Raw genomic sequence first — 16,170 nt, forward strand, 5'->3', positions numbered from 1 at the left:
AACACACTGTTTCTCTTAACATTCACTGACACCGACTTCCCTTTCTTATTGCTCTTCTGCTCTTTTCACACCTTACGTCTCTACTATACTGTGGGTATTATGTGTATAAGGGGCACTACTTTGGGGTTTGTGTATAAGGGGCACTACTGTAGGCTTTGTGTTTAAGGGGCACAAATGTGTGGCATAGCATGAATAAGGGAAATTAGTATGTGGTGTAATGTTGAATCAGGGGCACAACATGTGGTGTAATGTGAAGAGGGTTGTGCTACTGTGTGTGAACCAGTCCGTTGGGATGCTAACCACATCCCAAAACAATGTCTTGTTTTTCCCCCTTGTGCTATACCCAATTAAGCCAAATTAATTTTGTTTGCAGAGCTTTTAATGTAACATGTTTGGCTGGTCCATTTGCCGTTCCCAGATATTACTCTGTTTCTGTTATGGTGATGGATTACTCATTTATCTGGTCTCTCAGATATGTAACTAGCTATTCTCAGACATACTGTAGACATTTATCCAACCAAAGAGGACTAGTGGAGGTTTCCCAAAGCAACCAATTAGGTTCTAGTTAAAAGACAGCTACAATCTGATAGGCTGCCATTGTTGGAATGGCATGGCAGGATGGTACTGTATGGCAGATTACTATGCACAGGCAGTGGCGTAACTAGGGGTCCGCAGCCACTCCGATCGCTTGAAGGCGCACAGGGCTGCGGGGCGCCCTAGCCACCGCCACTGATTCTGTTTTGGGAAGGAGGGACACGGAGGGCATAGCTCGCCTCTCCTTTGTGTCCCTTCTGGGGCTCCGGCGGCAGCGGCGTGTCTGTTAAATGAAGTGCCCGTTCGTGAGCTCAGACTCATCTCTTTACTAGTACCAATTATGGGGGGGGGCGCCAGAGAATGTTTTGGCTTGGGGGAGAAAAATTCCTAGTTACGCCACTGTGCACAGGGCTGTTTTTAGACAATTTGGCTCCCAGTGCGAACAGTAACAAAATGTGCCCCCCTCATAGACATTCTAAAATGCATCCCCCCCATAGACATTAAAAAAGGGGGAATGGCCTCACTACAATGAGTGTGGCTTCGCAGGAAAAACTGCCTTACACCCCGGTTTTTGACCGTGCACCAACAGACCTCGGCCACCACAGAAAAAAAAATTCCACCATAGTAAGCCTCACCAGGGACGTGCAGTCAGGGGAGGCAGGGGAGGCAGTGCCTCCCCTGTGATTAATTAGTAAAATCATACAAAGAAGATACTTATGACACATAGTCTGTGTCATAAGTATCTTCTTTATTTAATTCTAATAATTTGATGCATTTTAATGACGTTGGGACTTGGGAGGCACTGATAGCAGTGCCTCCCGTGGATAATGGGAACGGGGCAGAGCGGGACCAAGCACTGGGCTGTATAAGCCCATTGAAATAAAGCTGGAAAGCGGCACTGAAACAAGTGCCTCGCTGACAGGGACACCACCCCCATGTCAGCGAGGCACCTGTGATTGGGCAGCGGATCCAGTGCTGGATCCGCTGTCCAATCACCAACACGACGCTGGAGGGGGAAGAGGCAGCAGGACCCGGCGGCTGTGACTGGCGTTGGAGCAACGAGCCTGAAGCAGGAGTGAGGGGTGAGTTCTCAAACTTCTATGTTTGTTTTGTCTTGTCCCCGTAGAGTGCTCACCTCTCCTCCTGGCCCTCCGCCTCCAGCCGCTGCAGCCTCCTTCCTGCCTGCGGCACTGTGACTTGTGTTGCCAGGCAACGGGCCGGGAGCTGTCTGTGAGCGAGGCCGGGACATCTCTCTCTCTCTTCTTGTTCCAGGTGCCTGGTTCCTATTGGATTCTACTGGACAAGTGGACGTGACCGGCGTGGGATATAGGTAAGTATGTGTGAGTGTGTAAGTGTGTTTTTAATAAACTTTTACTGTCACGGTGTGCGAGTTGTGTTTTTATTTGGGTATTTTTTGTTGTTGCAAAACTACAGGTACCAGTGGGCCCGTTATTTCCCCGCATGCTGGTACTTGAGGTTCTCCAAGTACCAGCAAGCGGGGGAGGCTTGCTGGACCTTGTAGTTCCACAACATAAAATAATACTCTTTTTTTTACACACTTATGGCTATCAGCCTGGCACCCACTGCCCAGGGGTGCTGGGGACAGTCTCGGGCTTCACCCCTGGCCCTTGGGTGCCTGGAGGGGGGGGACACCCCTTCATTTAAGTGGTCCCCACACCTCCAGGGAACCCCGGCCAGGGGTGACTAGTTGGGGGGGGTAATGCCACGGCCGCAGGGACCAACGTAAATGTGTCCCCCGGCTGTGGCATTATGTCCCTGGCTGGTGGAGCCCGGTGCTGGTTTCAAAAATACGGGGGACCCCTACGTCTTTTATCCCCCGTATTTTTTGGAACCAGGACCGGACTAAGAGCCCGGTGCTGGTTGTCTAAATACGGGGGATCCCCTGTCCAATTTTCCCCCAGTATTTAAACAACCAGGACCGGCTGAAAGAGCCCAAATCTGGTTATACTTAGGAGGTGGGACCTCACGCATTTTTTTTTAACCCATTCAGACCCTTTTCCATTAAGTTAATGGAAGCCCTGGACAACAAAATTGCATTCATGTCCTCCTCCCACTCCCTTCCCAGTCCCAAACACTATTTTTTTTTTTTTTTAAAAAGTACAATATATCACAAGTATGATGAGCAGGCAGGCAGCGGGCATTGGCGGCATCGGACTGAGATGCAAATTAGTGGCGGAGGGCTGGGTCAGTTGATGGTGGGTGAGTTTGTAAGCCATTGGCGGTAGCACAGGGCATCGACTCAGGGTCAGTAGCGGGCATTTACCCGGCGGCGGTAGGGGTCATCGGCAGATTCGGTGGACATTATGGCTGTAGTGCCTCACCAGCCACTGACCTCACTGCACGCCACTGAGCCTCACATAGTAATGCCCCTTGCACCATATTATGCCCCCTGCACCATAATATACCCCACACAGTAATGCCACCTGCACCATATTATGCCCACACAGTAATGCTCCCTGCACTATATTAAGCCCCCATAATGAAAAAAAAATATTTATTGTAAAAGCCACAATTTTGTTGCATCTTGCTGGAAAACGAAACATTTTCAAAACACAGTGGAATTCATCCCAAGGTTTCATTACAAAGTAATGCAGGCAAGGCAACACATTCCAGAACATTGCAGAAACTCAGGGGTAAGCAAAAATATAAAACTACAACTGATCTGTTTTATAAATGTCAGAGCGGACTGAAAATCCGACTCCCCATGTGTTTTATAGTCAGACTCCTTGGCGGCACCCCTCTCTGCAACAGCGCACTCCCTTTGTGACGTCACGATGCAACAGCGTCATTTTGCAAAACTATGTCCAGAGAGCAGAGTACTATGGGTGGAAGAAGGGGGAGCAGGTAATAGTAGACAGCAGGTAACGCAGCGGGCTTCCTGGGTGATTGCACAGCTCGTACGCTGGTAGAAATGGCCCTATTATGCACACCAGCGGGTGTAGTATGGTATGCCGGTGGCTGGGTTCCCGCTGGCCAGCATACCTGTGCTGGAATCCCGACCGCCGGCATACTGAAAGCTGGGTGAGCGCAAATGAGCCCCTTGCGGGCACGGTGGCACGCTACGCGATCCACAGTATTTATTCTCCCGACAGGGTGGTCGTTGTCCCCCAAGAGGGAGAATAGGCGTCGGTATGCCGGGTGTCGGAATTCCGGCGCCGGTATACTGAGCGCCGGTTTCCCAACAGTCGACATACTGAATACCACCCCACACACCAGCAAATGCCTTCATATTATGAGCAGCCCAAATGCTGAACCAGTGACTGTGTTGCTTGTTTACCTGTTCATAAGAACACTGAAGCATGCGTAAAAACTGCTGTGCTTCTGTATTCACCCATTACAGACTTTACTATGGCCCTCATTCCGAGTTATTCGCTCGCTAGCTGCTTTTAGCAGCAGTGCAAACGCTAGGCCGCCACCCTCTGGGAGTGTATCTTAGCTTAGCAGAATTGCTAACGAAAGTTTAGCAGAGTTGCTCGAAAATCTTTTCCTGCAGTTTCTGAGTAGCTCCAGACCTACTCCTAGATTGCGATCACTGCAGACTGTTTGGTTCCTGATTTGACGTCACATACACGCCCTTCGTTTTGGCCAGCCACTCCCCCATTTCCCCTGGCACACCTGCATTTTCTTCTGGCACGCCTGCGTTTTTTAGCACACTCCCGGAAAATGGTGAGTTACCACCCAGATACCCCAATTCATGTCAATCACTCTACAATGCGTCACTAAGCCCTGTGTAAAACTGCTTTGTTTGTTGTAAAAGTACTTCGCGCGTGCGCACTGCGGCCCATGCGCATGCGCAGAAATGCAGATTTTAGCCTGATCGCTGTGCTGCGAAAATCTGCAGCGAGCGATCAACTCGGAATGAGAACCTATATACATTCTATACAGTGGAGGACACCCACTTCCCAGCATTCCCCATGGTCCTAGGGACAGTCATTTAAGTTTCAGGCTTTCATATCATGTATCAGTGGTGTAACTGGTGCGGTGCATTCACTGAGGCCCACCGCGGTGAAGGGGCCTACAGCCAGCGGCATTATAATGAGTTACACTGACTCATATGCCGCCATTAACCGGTGCACCTACCCACATTGCTATCTACAGTCCGGGGACCAGGGAGAGCCAGAGGGTTCCGGTATGAATGGTCGACCATGTTATGGTCGATAGTCATTAGGTCGGCCACTATTGGTCGACATTGACATGGTCGACATGGACACATGGTCGACACATGAAAGGTCGACACATGAAAAGGTCGACGTGAGTTTTTTAACTTTTTTGGTGTCGTTTTTTGCGTAAAGTGACTGGGAACCCCAATTAGTGCACCGCGTCCCCTCGCATGGCTCGCTTCACTCGCCATGCTTCGGGTATGGTGCCTTCGCTCCGCTACCGCTTCGCTCGGCACAGATTACCGTTCCAATCGTAGTCCACGCGGATCGTGAAGTATGGAAAAGTTCCCCAAAAGAAAAAAAAGTTAAAAAAACTCATGTCGACCTTTCATGTGTCGACCATGTGTCCATGTCGACTATGTCAATGTCGACCAATAGTGGGCGACCTAATGACTGTCGACCATAACATGGTCGACCATGTGAACAGATACCGAGCCAGAGAGGAGGGTCTGTTCTCCACTCTCCCCTCAGCTCCTCCCATTTATTCCATCACTAAGCGGCTCTTTCTGGGCGCCAGTGATCTGACGTCACGTGACCGTCCCTAGCGCCAAGTAGAGGAGGAGCAGACTGTTTGGGTAATCGGTTCCACGTGCAGCAGCAGACCATTATATCCATGCCAGGTAGGAAAAAAAGATAAATGGGACACTAGACAAGTGGCAAGTGCTGCTGCAGCGCCATATAATCACAGAGTCTCAATAGTCAGACAGCTCAGCAAGCCACTAGACTGGAATATATATACTCTATGGCATCACCCACTGCCCCTACCCATCACCCTCTCCTGTTATTCTGACTATCCTGATCACCCAGTGCCTCTCCCTGTCACCCTCTCCAGTGATCCAGTGCCCCCTACCCATCACCTTCTCCTGTCATGCACTGAGTCTCCTCATCACTCAGCCTCTACCCACTGCCCTTTCCTATAACCCTGTCTGTCCCCTGACCCTCTCCGTTTACCCCACTTCTGCCCATCACCCTCTCCTGTCACCCCAGCTCTCCCTGTCACCCTCTCCTATCACCCACTGAGTCTCCTTGTCACCTAGCCTCTCCACGTCACCCTCTCCCATCTCGTCTCTCCCCTTACTCTCACTTGACATCCCACTTCTCCCCGTCATCCACTGCCTGTCGCCCACTCCTGTCACTCTCCATCACGCTTTTCCATCACCCACTGCGTTTCGCCATCACCCCACCTCTCCCCATCACCCTCTCTTGTCACCCAATGAGTCTTCCCATCACCCTGCCTCTCCATGTCACCCTCTCCCATCACCCCACTTCTCCTCATCACTCACTGCCTCTCCCCGTCACCCTCTCCTGTCACCCTCTGCCACTCCTTGTCACCCACAGCCTCTCCGTCTCCCACTCTCCCAGTTACCCCCTGCCTCTCTCCATCAACAACTGCTTCACCCTCTGCCTGTCACCCACTGCCTCTCCGTCTCCCACTCTCAAAGTTACCTTCTGCCTCTACCCATCACCAACTGTCTAACCCTCTGTCTGTCACCCACTGCCTCTCCCCAGAATTACTATCTCCCGTCACCTTCTCTCTTATCGCACTGTGCCTCTCCCTAACACCTTCTACCTGTAACCCACTGCTTTGGCCTGTCACCATTTGCTTCTCATTGTCACCCTTTCCCAGTCACCCACTGCCTATCTCTGTCACCCACTGCCATGTGGTATATTATGAATTTGAGTGGGGTGGAAGAAAGGGGACCCAAGGCATATTTTTACACCTGGGCCCACCAATCACAAGTTCCGCCACTGTCAAGTAAGGAGTGTCTTCAAATATCTAATGCAATAACATCACAGTGAGATGGTGTATTGATAGCAGTTGTAGCACATCCATACTTACAATTATATGGACTGATCATGGAGTGGAGCTTGGGCATGATTCAGACGTGGACTGAGTTGCCATCACTGCTGCTTACATAAAAATAGTAGCGATAGAGCTAATATGGTAATGCTGCCGGGGGCGTCACACCTCCTGGTGCATAACTGATCAGAACTGCATACTGTGAGGCAGTATTGGATCATCTCTTACGCAGTCAGCTGGCTGTGTGACCTATGGTCTCGCACAAGCCGGCCACCACATCTGCTGCAGAGAGGCCAGAAAATCCCTGAATCAGGCCCCTTGTCTGGAGTGTGGTGGTATACAGCTCACCAGCCGGAGACTGTATCTGCATAGTGGGTAGCAGTGTGGATGCAAGCAGTGCCAGGTCTGTAGCATTAAGTGAGCACGAGGTCCACAAGATTTTTTTGCGGGCAAAACCTCACCCTAATTGTATACCCCTTATAAGACAACTATTTATATTTTTAATAAATATTGATCTATTTATGCCCAAATGCATATGCCCAAATTATATTCTGACCTAAATGTGCCAGTATAAGGGCAGAAGAGAAAATAAGTTTCATTACCTGCATATATTGCTTCCTGTCCCATTGAGTATCCATAGGAAGCAATGTACTCAATTCCAAAAACGTAGATTGTAAAAGGCATTGACTCATGATATATTTCATGTTGTCCATCAGTTTTACCCAAAGGGACCTCCCAAGCATGGAATCCACTGAAAGATTTTGATGAAACCCTGTACAAACTGATCTGACGGTGGTCCAGGTAGAACCCATCACCTGCAGATGCCTGGGATACAATCAGGAGGAAGTTGTAGTATCTTGCCTGTGTTATAAATCTGTAATACATCCTTGTGACTAATGAGGGTGGGACGTTAGTGATAAAGGGGTCATACATTGTAACTACTCCTGGTATAAAATCTTGGAAGATGTATGTTACCATAATGGGTTTGGTGGACTTAATAGTCATTCCTTTGTCTACAGTAATTTCGATATAGGATCCCTTCTGTAGGCTGTAGTTGGTGTCCCCCTTAGGACCATTAATATCCACTGTAGTATCTGAACTTGCAGATAAAATTTTAATGACATCCTTATTGTGGTTCAACAATGGAAATACAGCAAAAAAGCTCCCCCAGTTCTTCACAGGATGTAGCTGCTCGGCCAAGGAATCACATGCATTGTTGATCCCGGAGAAGCATTTTTGGCCACTAAACACAGCTACTGGGGCTGTGGATGAGACCCTGGTGCCTGTGAGGTCATCTTCACTTTGAAACTGAACGACTTGTTGATATGCAAGTTGTAACGAGAAGGAATCTCCACTGGAGTAGGAGATGCCTTTAAAGGTGATGGACCCAGAAACAGTCACAGTCACTGAGACAACTTCTTCTAGGCCGTTGGCCACAGCAAATTGATTGTTTGTTCTTGGCCCAGTAGTTGATATGTAATACTCTGTTCCCAGGTCTTCAAGACTAAGACAAGCCATGGCCTCAGCGGAATAGACATGTGTATAGAAAGCAAAGACAGATATGTCAACGTCGGATGTCACCAGCACAGCCTTGGAAGTCTCTTGGCTTTCAGTGATCATATATGTGTAGTCGAAGTTCACCAGTGCACTGCTTTCCCTCTCAATGAACACCATCTTGCTGAAATACGGATTGGACACCGTGACCGTGACTGAGGCTGTCTTATTATATGTCACAAGATACAGCTGGAACGTTGTATCTGTGGATACGGCATAGTTTTCCATGAAGGCTGTGATATATGTTCTCTGAGTCTGTCCTGGAGAAACAAAATATAGATATTACACTGTATTGAGTCTTTCCTGGAGAAACAAAATATAGATATTACACTGTATATAATGTACCTAATGTAAGGGTAATTAAAGCCAGAGCTTCTGTATAACTATTAAAAGAAAATGACCTAAAACAGAGGAGTGTATATGTGCTTTGTCACAGGCAGAAACACCTATTATACATGATGAACTACTTACTACAAAGGCTATATGTAATGTCAATATAGACTATCGGTCAATTGTTAGCTGCAGGTACTAAGCATGACACCTTTCTTGGCATGGGCTAGATCTAATACAATACAACATTCCTGGCTATGAGAGGTGGGGGGCACACATACCCCTCTGACACATTCCTTGAAGAGCCACCTTGGAACTGCTACCAATGGTAGGAAAATGTCACAAGATATTCTAGGAGGGCTTGCAGATACTGGGATCCTACCATCAGCTGCAATCTCTCCTGGAGGCCCTATCTTCCTACTATCTATCTTCATGCTGTAGAGAGAGATATCAAAGAGATGATCTTAAGACCACAGGTGGATTTGGGCCTGGTGAGCAGTTCTGTATCTTCTCCTCTTTCGGGTAGAACAGGTAGTCTTGGTGGTGATTCAAACATTGTGTGTGTAGCAGGGGTATGAGCAGATATTTTTAGGGAGGGGTTAGAAGCTGTGGTGTCATTGAGGTTGCGCCAAATAGAACCATTCATGCGTGCAACCAAAAAGGGCGTGGGTTCTGTGTGAAGGGGGTGTGGCCTTGTGACACACCCCAGTTTTCATCACTCTGGGGGTGAGCCCTGCATTCTCAGACATGCTGGCCTGCCGCCAGAGACACTCCCTACACTGCTGACTCCTCCTCAGTAATAGGAGCCGGGAGCTGCATGATAATGTCACAGTGCAGTACCTGTCTCCCTGTCATTGAGGAGCTGGCATTTTGGTGTCGCCCTCCCACGGGTGCAGTCTGTACTGCCCTAATGATGCCTCTGGCTAGAGGTAGCTGATTCCGATTGTCAGGCTCCACCAGACTTAGCGTGCGGGCATTTCTTATTGTGTTCACTGCTGGGGCCTGTCTTCTGTGCTAGGTGCTAGCTATCGTCTCTCGTAGCAGGCGGTGAGCTATAAGGGAGTGCATATGGCTCTGCTAAAGGTTTAAAGAGACAGTCACATTGCTGCTTTATTAGCAACATACTAAATTAGTTCTAAAAATAATACAGTGTAGGAGACCAAAAATAGGTCGAACTCGATGGACAAATTGTCTTTTTTCAACCTCAGAAACTATGTTACTATGTTACTATGCTGTCATCACAAAAGCCTGCCTCATTTGAATTGTGTACAATTCCTTATCGCTACTGGATGAGGTACAGAGGTCCTAAATCATGTAAAGGATCCCATACATCGGCAATATAAAAAAACAGTTCACAGTTTCTCTGATTCCCCCACCACCCAATTTTAAGATTCCCCAATCCACCAATCTGCGCACATACATTACAGATATTTTTCAGTGCTTTGCATATTATTTTCAGCAAATACAGATCTGTCAATCTTGAAAGGCTCATCAGTTTACTAGAAATGGTCTGCAGATCTGCCTATTGATACCCTGCACTAGTAATCTATAGACCCAATTGATCTGTGAAATAAAACATATTGAAAAACCTGATTTTTCAATTCCAGTCGATTTTTGGTCTGAATCTGTGAGCCCCCTATAATGGAGATTTATTTACACAACCATCTGCAAAACGCCAAAATTGCCCCAATTGATTTCTGATGTACAGTATGGAGGCCTTAAAAATAGGGTGTGTGTGCTCCACTGAAGAATATCAGCAAGGTAGTGTGGATCATCAGCAGTCGATTGGGGCAATTTGCTGTTTTGCAGATGATTGTGCAAATAAATCTGCAATGTGTGGGGTCTACCAAATTGGTATCTGCAGTCCGCACCTTATGTTAGTTATTGTCATATCTTTAGTCTCTATATGCGATTCTTCCAGCATTGAGCCTAAATACCTGTGCAGTGGTCACTAGGGAAGACTGGTAGTGTGTTATACTAAGCACCCAGTGCCACAGTTACCATTAGGCAGCTGATGCCTTGTGACACTAAAATGAAGGATGTCTCTGGTAGGAAATGAAAAGTTGCGTGTAGACTATAGACTAATCAATTGGGGAGCCTAAAATCCTTGCACCAGGCCTGCAAAGTGTCCCTCATCACTGAGATATTCTATCCCTTTTATCATATTTAGTCATATCATATGTAATTATAAACCCATTGTCCCTTCCGACGCCTGCATGAGGGTTCCCAACGTAACTCAGTTTGGGGTGTAGTACTGCTGACCGGTGGTCAGGAGACCGCCGGTCAGCTTACCAACGCTGGGATCCCGGCAGCATGCCGACGCCGGGATCCCGGCGGGGAGGGGCGTGTGCAGCAAGCCTCTTGCGAGCTCGCTGCGCTCGCCACGCTGCGGGCTCGGTGGCGACCTACGGTCGCCATGGGTTCTATTCCCACTCTATGGGTGTCGTGGACACCCACGAGTGGAAATAGTCCCTGTTGGTCGGCATGCCGACCATCGGGATAGTAACCCGTCGGGCTGGTGGAGGAGGTCATGTGACTGTCGATCAGCTGACCAACGGTCACATGAATACCACCCCTCAGTTTGGTGTTTTCTATGTAATAGTGACTGTGCACTAGAGCCATGTGCTCATCACATACTTGACTACTATCCTGGAACAGCCAAGAGGCTCCCGAACTAAACAAGTGAAAGTCTGCAATACGGGTGGCCAATATTATGATTTGTGCTGAATAGAGATGTGCGGCGGGCACTTTTCATGTTTTGTATTTTGGTTTTTGATCCGGATCCCCACTCGTGTTTTGGATCTGGATTAGTTTTGCCAAAACCGCCCTTTCGGGTTTTGGTTTTGGATCTGGATGATTTTTGAAAAATAACAGCTAAAATCACAGAGTGTACGGGTAATTTTGATCCTATGGTATTATTAACCTCAATAACATTAATTTCCACTCATTTCCAATCTATTCTGAACACTGAACATCTCACAATATTGTTTTTAAGCCAAAAGGTTGCACCGAGGTAGCTGGATGACTTTGCTAAGCGACACAAGTGTGCGGCACAACCACCTGGTCCATCTAGGAGTGGCACTGCAGTGTCAGACAGGATGGCACTTTTAAAAACTAGGCCCCAAACAGCACATCATGCAAAGAAGAAAAAGAGGTGCAATGAGGTAGCTGGATGACTAAGCTAAGCGATACAAGTGTGCGGCACAAACACCTGGCCCATCTAGGAGTGGCACTGCAGTGTCAGACAGAATGGCACTTTTAAAAACTAGGTCCCAAAGAGCACATCATGCAAAGAAAAAAAAAAAGAGGTGCACCGAGGTTGCTGGGTGACTAAGCTAAGCGACACAAGTGTACGGCAAAAACACCTGGCCCATCTAGGTGTGGCACTGAAGTGTCAGACAGGATGGCAGATTGAAAAAATAGGCACCAAACAGCAAATCATGCAAAGAAGAAAAAGAGGTAGATGGCTAAGCTAAGCGACAGAAGTGTGCGGCACTAACACCTGGCCCATCTAGGAGTGGCACTGCAGTGGCAGACAGGATGGCACTTTTAAAAACTAGGCCCCAAACAGCACATCATGCAAAGAAGAAAAAGAGGTGCAATGAGGTAGCTGTATGACTTTTCAAAGCGACACAAGTGTGCGGCACGCAGTAGCTGAATGTCAAAAGTGTCCCGCAATTTTTCAGGCCACCGACAGCATCTCCTGCACGCCCGTCATTTTTTAAAAAAAATTCTGCACTACCAAATTTATTGTATGTGCAAAACATGGGACGTGCTGGAATTTGCACAGATGTAATGCACGCACAATATTGGTGGACTTATACGGCAGTACCCCTGAACTTATACTGCTGCACCACTGGACTTGACTTATACGCCAGTACCCCTGGACTTATACGCCAGTACCCCATGACTAATATGGCTGCTCCACTGGACTGGACTTATACGGCAGTACCACTGGATTTATATGGCAGTACCCCTGAACTTATATGGCTGCACCACTGGACTGGACTTATATGGCAGTATCCCTGGACTTATATGGCAGACCCACTGGACTTATACGGCAGTACCCCTGAACTTATATGGCTGCACCACTGGACTGGACTTATACGGCAGTACCACTGGACTTATATGGCAGTACTCCTGGATTTATATGGCTGCACCACTCTACTGGACTTATACGGCAGTAGCCCTGAACTTATATGGCTGCACCACTGGACTGGACTTATACAGCAGTACCACTTGATTTATACAGCAGTACCACTGGACTTATATGGCAATACCCCTGGACTTATACGGCAGTACCCCTGAACTTATATGGCTGCATCACTCTACTGGAATTATATGGCAGTACCACTGGACTTATATGACTGCACCTTTGGACTGGACTTATACGGCAGTACCACTGGACTTATATGTCAGTATCCCTGGACTTATACGGCAGTACCCCTGGACTTATACGGCAGTACCCCTGGACTTATAAGGCTGCACCACTGGACTGGACTTATACGGCAGTACCACTGGACTTATATGGCAGTACCACTGGACTTATACAGCAGTACCCCTGGACTTATACGGCAGTACCCCTGGACTTATACGGCAGTACCCCTGGACTTATACGGCTGCACCACTCTACTGGAATTATACGGCAGTACCACTGGACTTATATGACTGCACCTTTGGACTGGACTTATACGGCAGTACCACTGGACTTATATGGCAGTACCCCTGGACTTATACGGCAGTACCCCTGGACTTATATGGCTGCACCAGTCTTCTGGACTTATACAGCAGTACCACTGGACTTATACGGCACTACCCCTGAACTTATGCGGCTGCACCACTGGACTGGACTTATACGGAAGTACCCCTGGACTTATACGGCAGTACCACTGGACTTATACGGCAGCACCACTGGACTTATACGGCAGCACCACTGGACTTATACGGCAGCACCACTGGACCGGACTTATACAGCAGTACCCCTGGACTTATACGGCTGCACCACTGGACTGGACTTATACGGCAGTACCACTGGACTTATACGGCAGTACCCCTGGACTTATACGGCTGCACCACTGGACTGGACTTATACGGCAGTACCACTGGACTTATACGGCAGTACCCCTGGACTTATACGGCTGCACCACTCTTCTGGACTTATACAGCAGTACCACTGGACTTATACGGCACTACCCCTGAACTTATGCGGCTGCACCACTGGACTGGACTTATACGGAAGTACCCCTGGACTTATACAGCTGCACCACTGGACTGGACTTATATGGCAGTAACCCTGGACTTATACGGCAGAACCCCTGGACTTATACGGCAGTACCCCTGGACCGGACTTATACGGCAGTACCCCTGGACTTATACGGCAGTACCCCTGGACTTATACGGCTGCACCACTGGACTGGACTTATACGGCAGTACCCTTGAACTTATACGGCTGCACCACTGGACTGGAGTTATACAGCAGTGCCCCTGGACCTATACGGCAATACCACTGAACTTATATGGCTGCACCACTGGACTAGACTTATACGGCAGTACCACTGGACTTATATGGCAGTACTCCTGAACTTATACGGCTGTACCACTGGACAGGACTTACGGCAGTACCACTTGACTTATATGGCAGTACCCCTGAACTTATACGGCATTTCCCCTGAACTTTTACGGTTGCACCACTGGAATGGACTTATACGGCAGTACCCCTGGACTTATACGGCTGCACCACTCTTCTGGACTTATACAGCAGTACCACTGGACTTATACGGCACTACCCCTGAACTTATGCAGCTGCACCACTGGACTGGACTTATACGGAAGTACCCCTGGACTTATACGGCAGTACCACTGGACTTATACGGCAGCACCACTGGACTTATACGGCAACACCACTGGACTGGACTTATACGGCAGTACCCCTGGACTTATACGGAAGTACCCCTGAACTTATATGGCTGCACCACTGGACTGCACTTATACGGCAGTACCCATGGACTTACACGGCGGTACCCCTGGACTTATATGGCAGCACCACTGGACTTATGGCAGCACAGGACACCACCACTGGACTTATGGCATCACAGGACACCACCACTGGTATGATGCAGCACAACACAGCACCACTGCACTGGACTGGACTTATACAGCAGCACTGGACTTATGGCAGCACAGGACACCACCACTGTGACTGGACTGATGCAGCACAAGACACCACCACTGGACTGATGCATGCACAACACAGCACTGGAATGACACATAAGAGCAGGTCGCCACCCCACGCACCACAACCACTTTCCCGCACAGACACTGAGGAGACACGTCCTCTCACTACACTCTCCAGGACTGGAGTTAAAATGGCGGTGACACGCGCCCCCTTATATAGAATCCAAAACCTGCGAGAATCCGACAGCGGGATGATGACATTTTGCCTCGTTCTGGTTTCCAAGTCTGGCGGGAAGTCACAAGCCGGGCTCGGGACATGATGTTTGGGGGTGTTCGGTTCTCAGGGAACCGAACCCGCTCATCCCTAGTGCTGAATTGCATTATTATAGCCCCACCCTATGCATTGGCATTCTGTAGTGGGTGGAGGCCATGATGACAACCTCAGGCCTGCCCACTTTCCCACGACATATCAGGCTCATCATTGAATAAAACCATACAAATCACATCACTATCTCTTCCTATGGGCATAATGGGCAGTTGCCCAAGGGCCCCAGGATTGTAAGGGCCTGTGGCCGAACCCCCTCCCCTCCTCTTCGCTGATTGATTGCCACCCATAGCACTAAGTGTCTGTGATCACCATTGGGAGTAAAGCATGGTGCAGCTCAGATGCTCAGACAAAAACATTGCTTCACTACAACCAACATCGCCCCTGCGTCTGACTCGGAATCAGGACCATTATATTGTATGCTATGCCATAGTGGGGTTCTTTCTATATAAAAATAAAACATATACAAAAGGCAAACAATGTCCCTGATAGGAAGAAAAACACAGCCACTGGCGCCGATAGGAGAGAAAAAAATAACACACATTGGTCCCCAAAGGAAAAAAATAAGGCACACAGGTTCTCACAGGAAAAACATTGGCGCCAACAAGAAAAAATCTCACATACATTGGCAGGGGGGGGGAAATTATTCCCACAAGAAAAAAACAAAAACACATTGTCCCCCACAAAAAACAAAGGGCCAAATTCAGACCTGATCGTAGCTGCAAATTTGTTAGCAGATGGGCAAAACCATGGGGGTCATTCAGAGTTGATCGCTCGCTAGCTACTTTTTGCAGCGCTGCGAACAGATAGTCGCCGCCTATGGGGGAGTGTATTTTAGCTTTGCAAGTGTTCGAACGCTTTTGCAGCCGTGCGGTACAAAAAAGTTTTGTGCAGTTTCTGAGTAGGTTTAAACTTACTCAGCCGATGCGATCACTTCAGCTTGTTCGTGTCCGGAATTGACGTCAGACACCCGCCCTGCAAACGCTTGGACATGCCTGCATTTTTCCAAACACCCCAGAAAATGGTCAGTTGATACCCACAAACACTTTCTTCCTGTCAATCTCCTTGCGATCAGCTGTGCGAATGGATTCTTCGTTAAATCAATCGCTCAGCAACGATCTGCTTTGTACCCATACGACGCGCTTGCGCATTGCAGTGCATATGCATGCGCAGTTTTGACCTGATCGCACCGCAGCGAAAAACCCTAGCGTGCGATCATGTCGGAATGACCCCCATAGTTTTGCCCATCTGCTAACAAATTTGCTGCTACG

General features: G+C 48.4%; 1 protein-coding gene across 2 annotated transcripts in view; it reads right to left on the reverse strand.

The window, feature by feature from the left end:
- Positions 1–16,170, reverse strand: part of LOC134957106 (uncharacterized) — an 80,719-nt gene that overhangs the window by 20,494 nt on the left and 44,055 nt on the right. For both annotated transcript variants that reach the window (XM_063938842.1, XM_063938841.1), the window contains exon 2: positions 7,119–8,330. In XM_063938842.1, the coding sequence (XP_063794912.1) occupies positions 7,119–8,330 (1,212 nt within the window). The remainder of the gene's footprint in view (positions 1–7,118; positions 8,331–16,170) is intronic.

The sequence above is a fragment of the Pseudophryne corroboree genome, chromosome 9 (genome assembly GCF_028390025.1).
Source record: "Pseudophryne corroboree isolate aPseCor3 chromosome 9, aPseCor3.hap2, whole genome shotgun sequence".
Taxonomy (NCBI): domain Eukaryota; kingdom Metazoa; phylum Chordata; class Amphibia; order Anura; family Myobatrachidae; genus Pseudophryne; species Pseudophryne corroboree.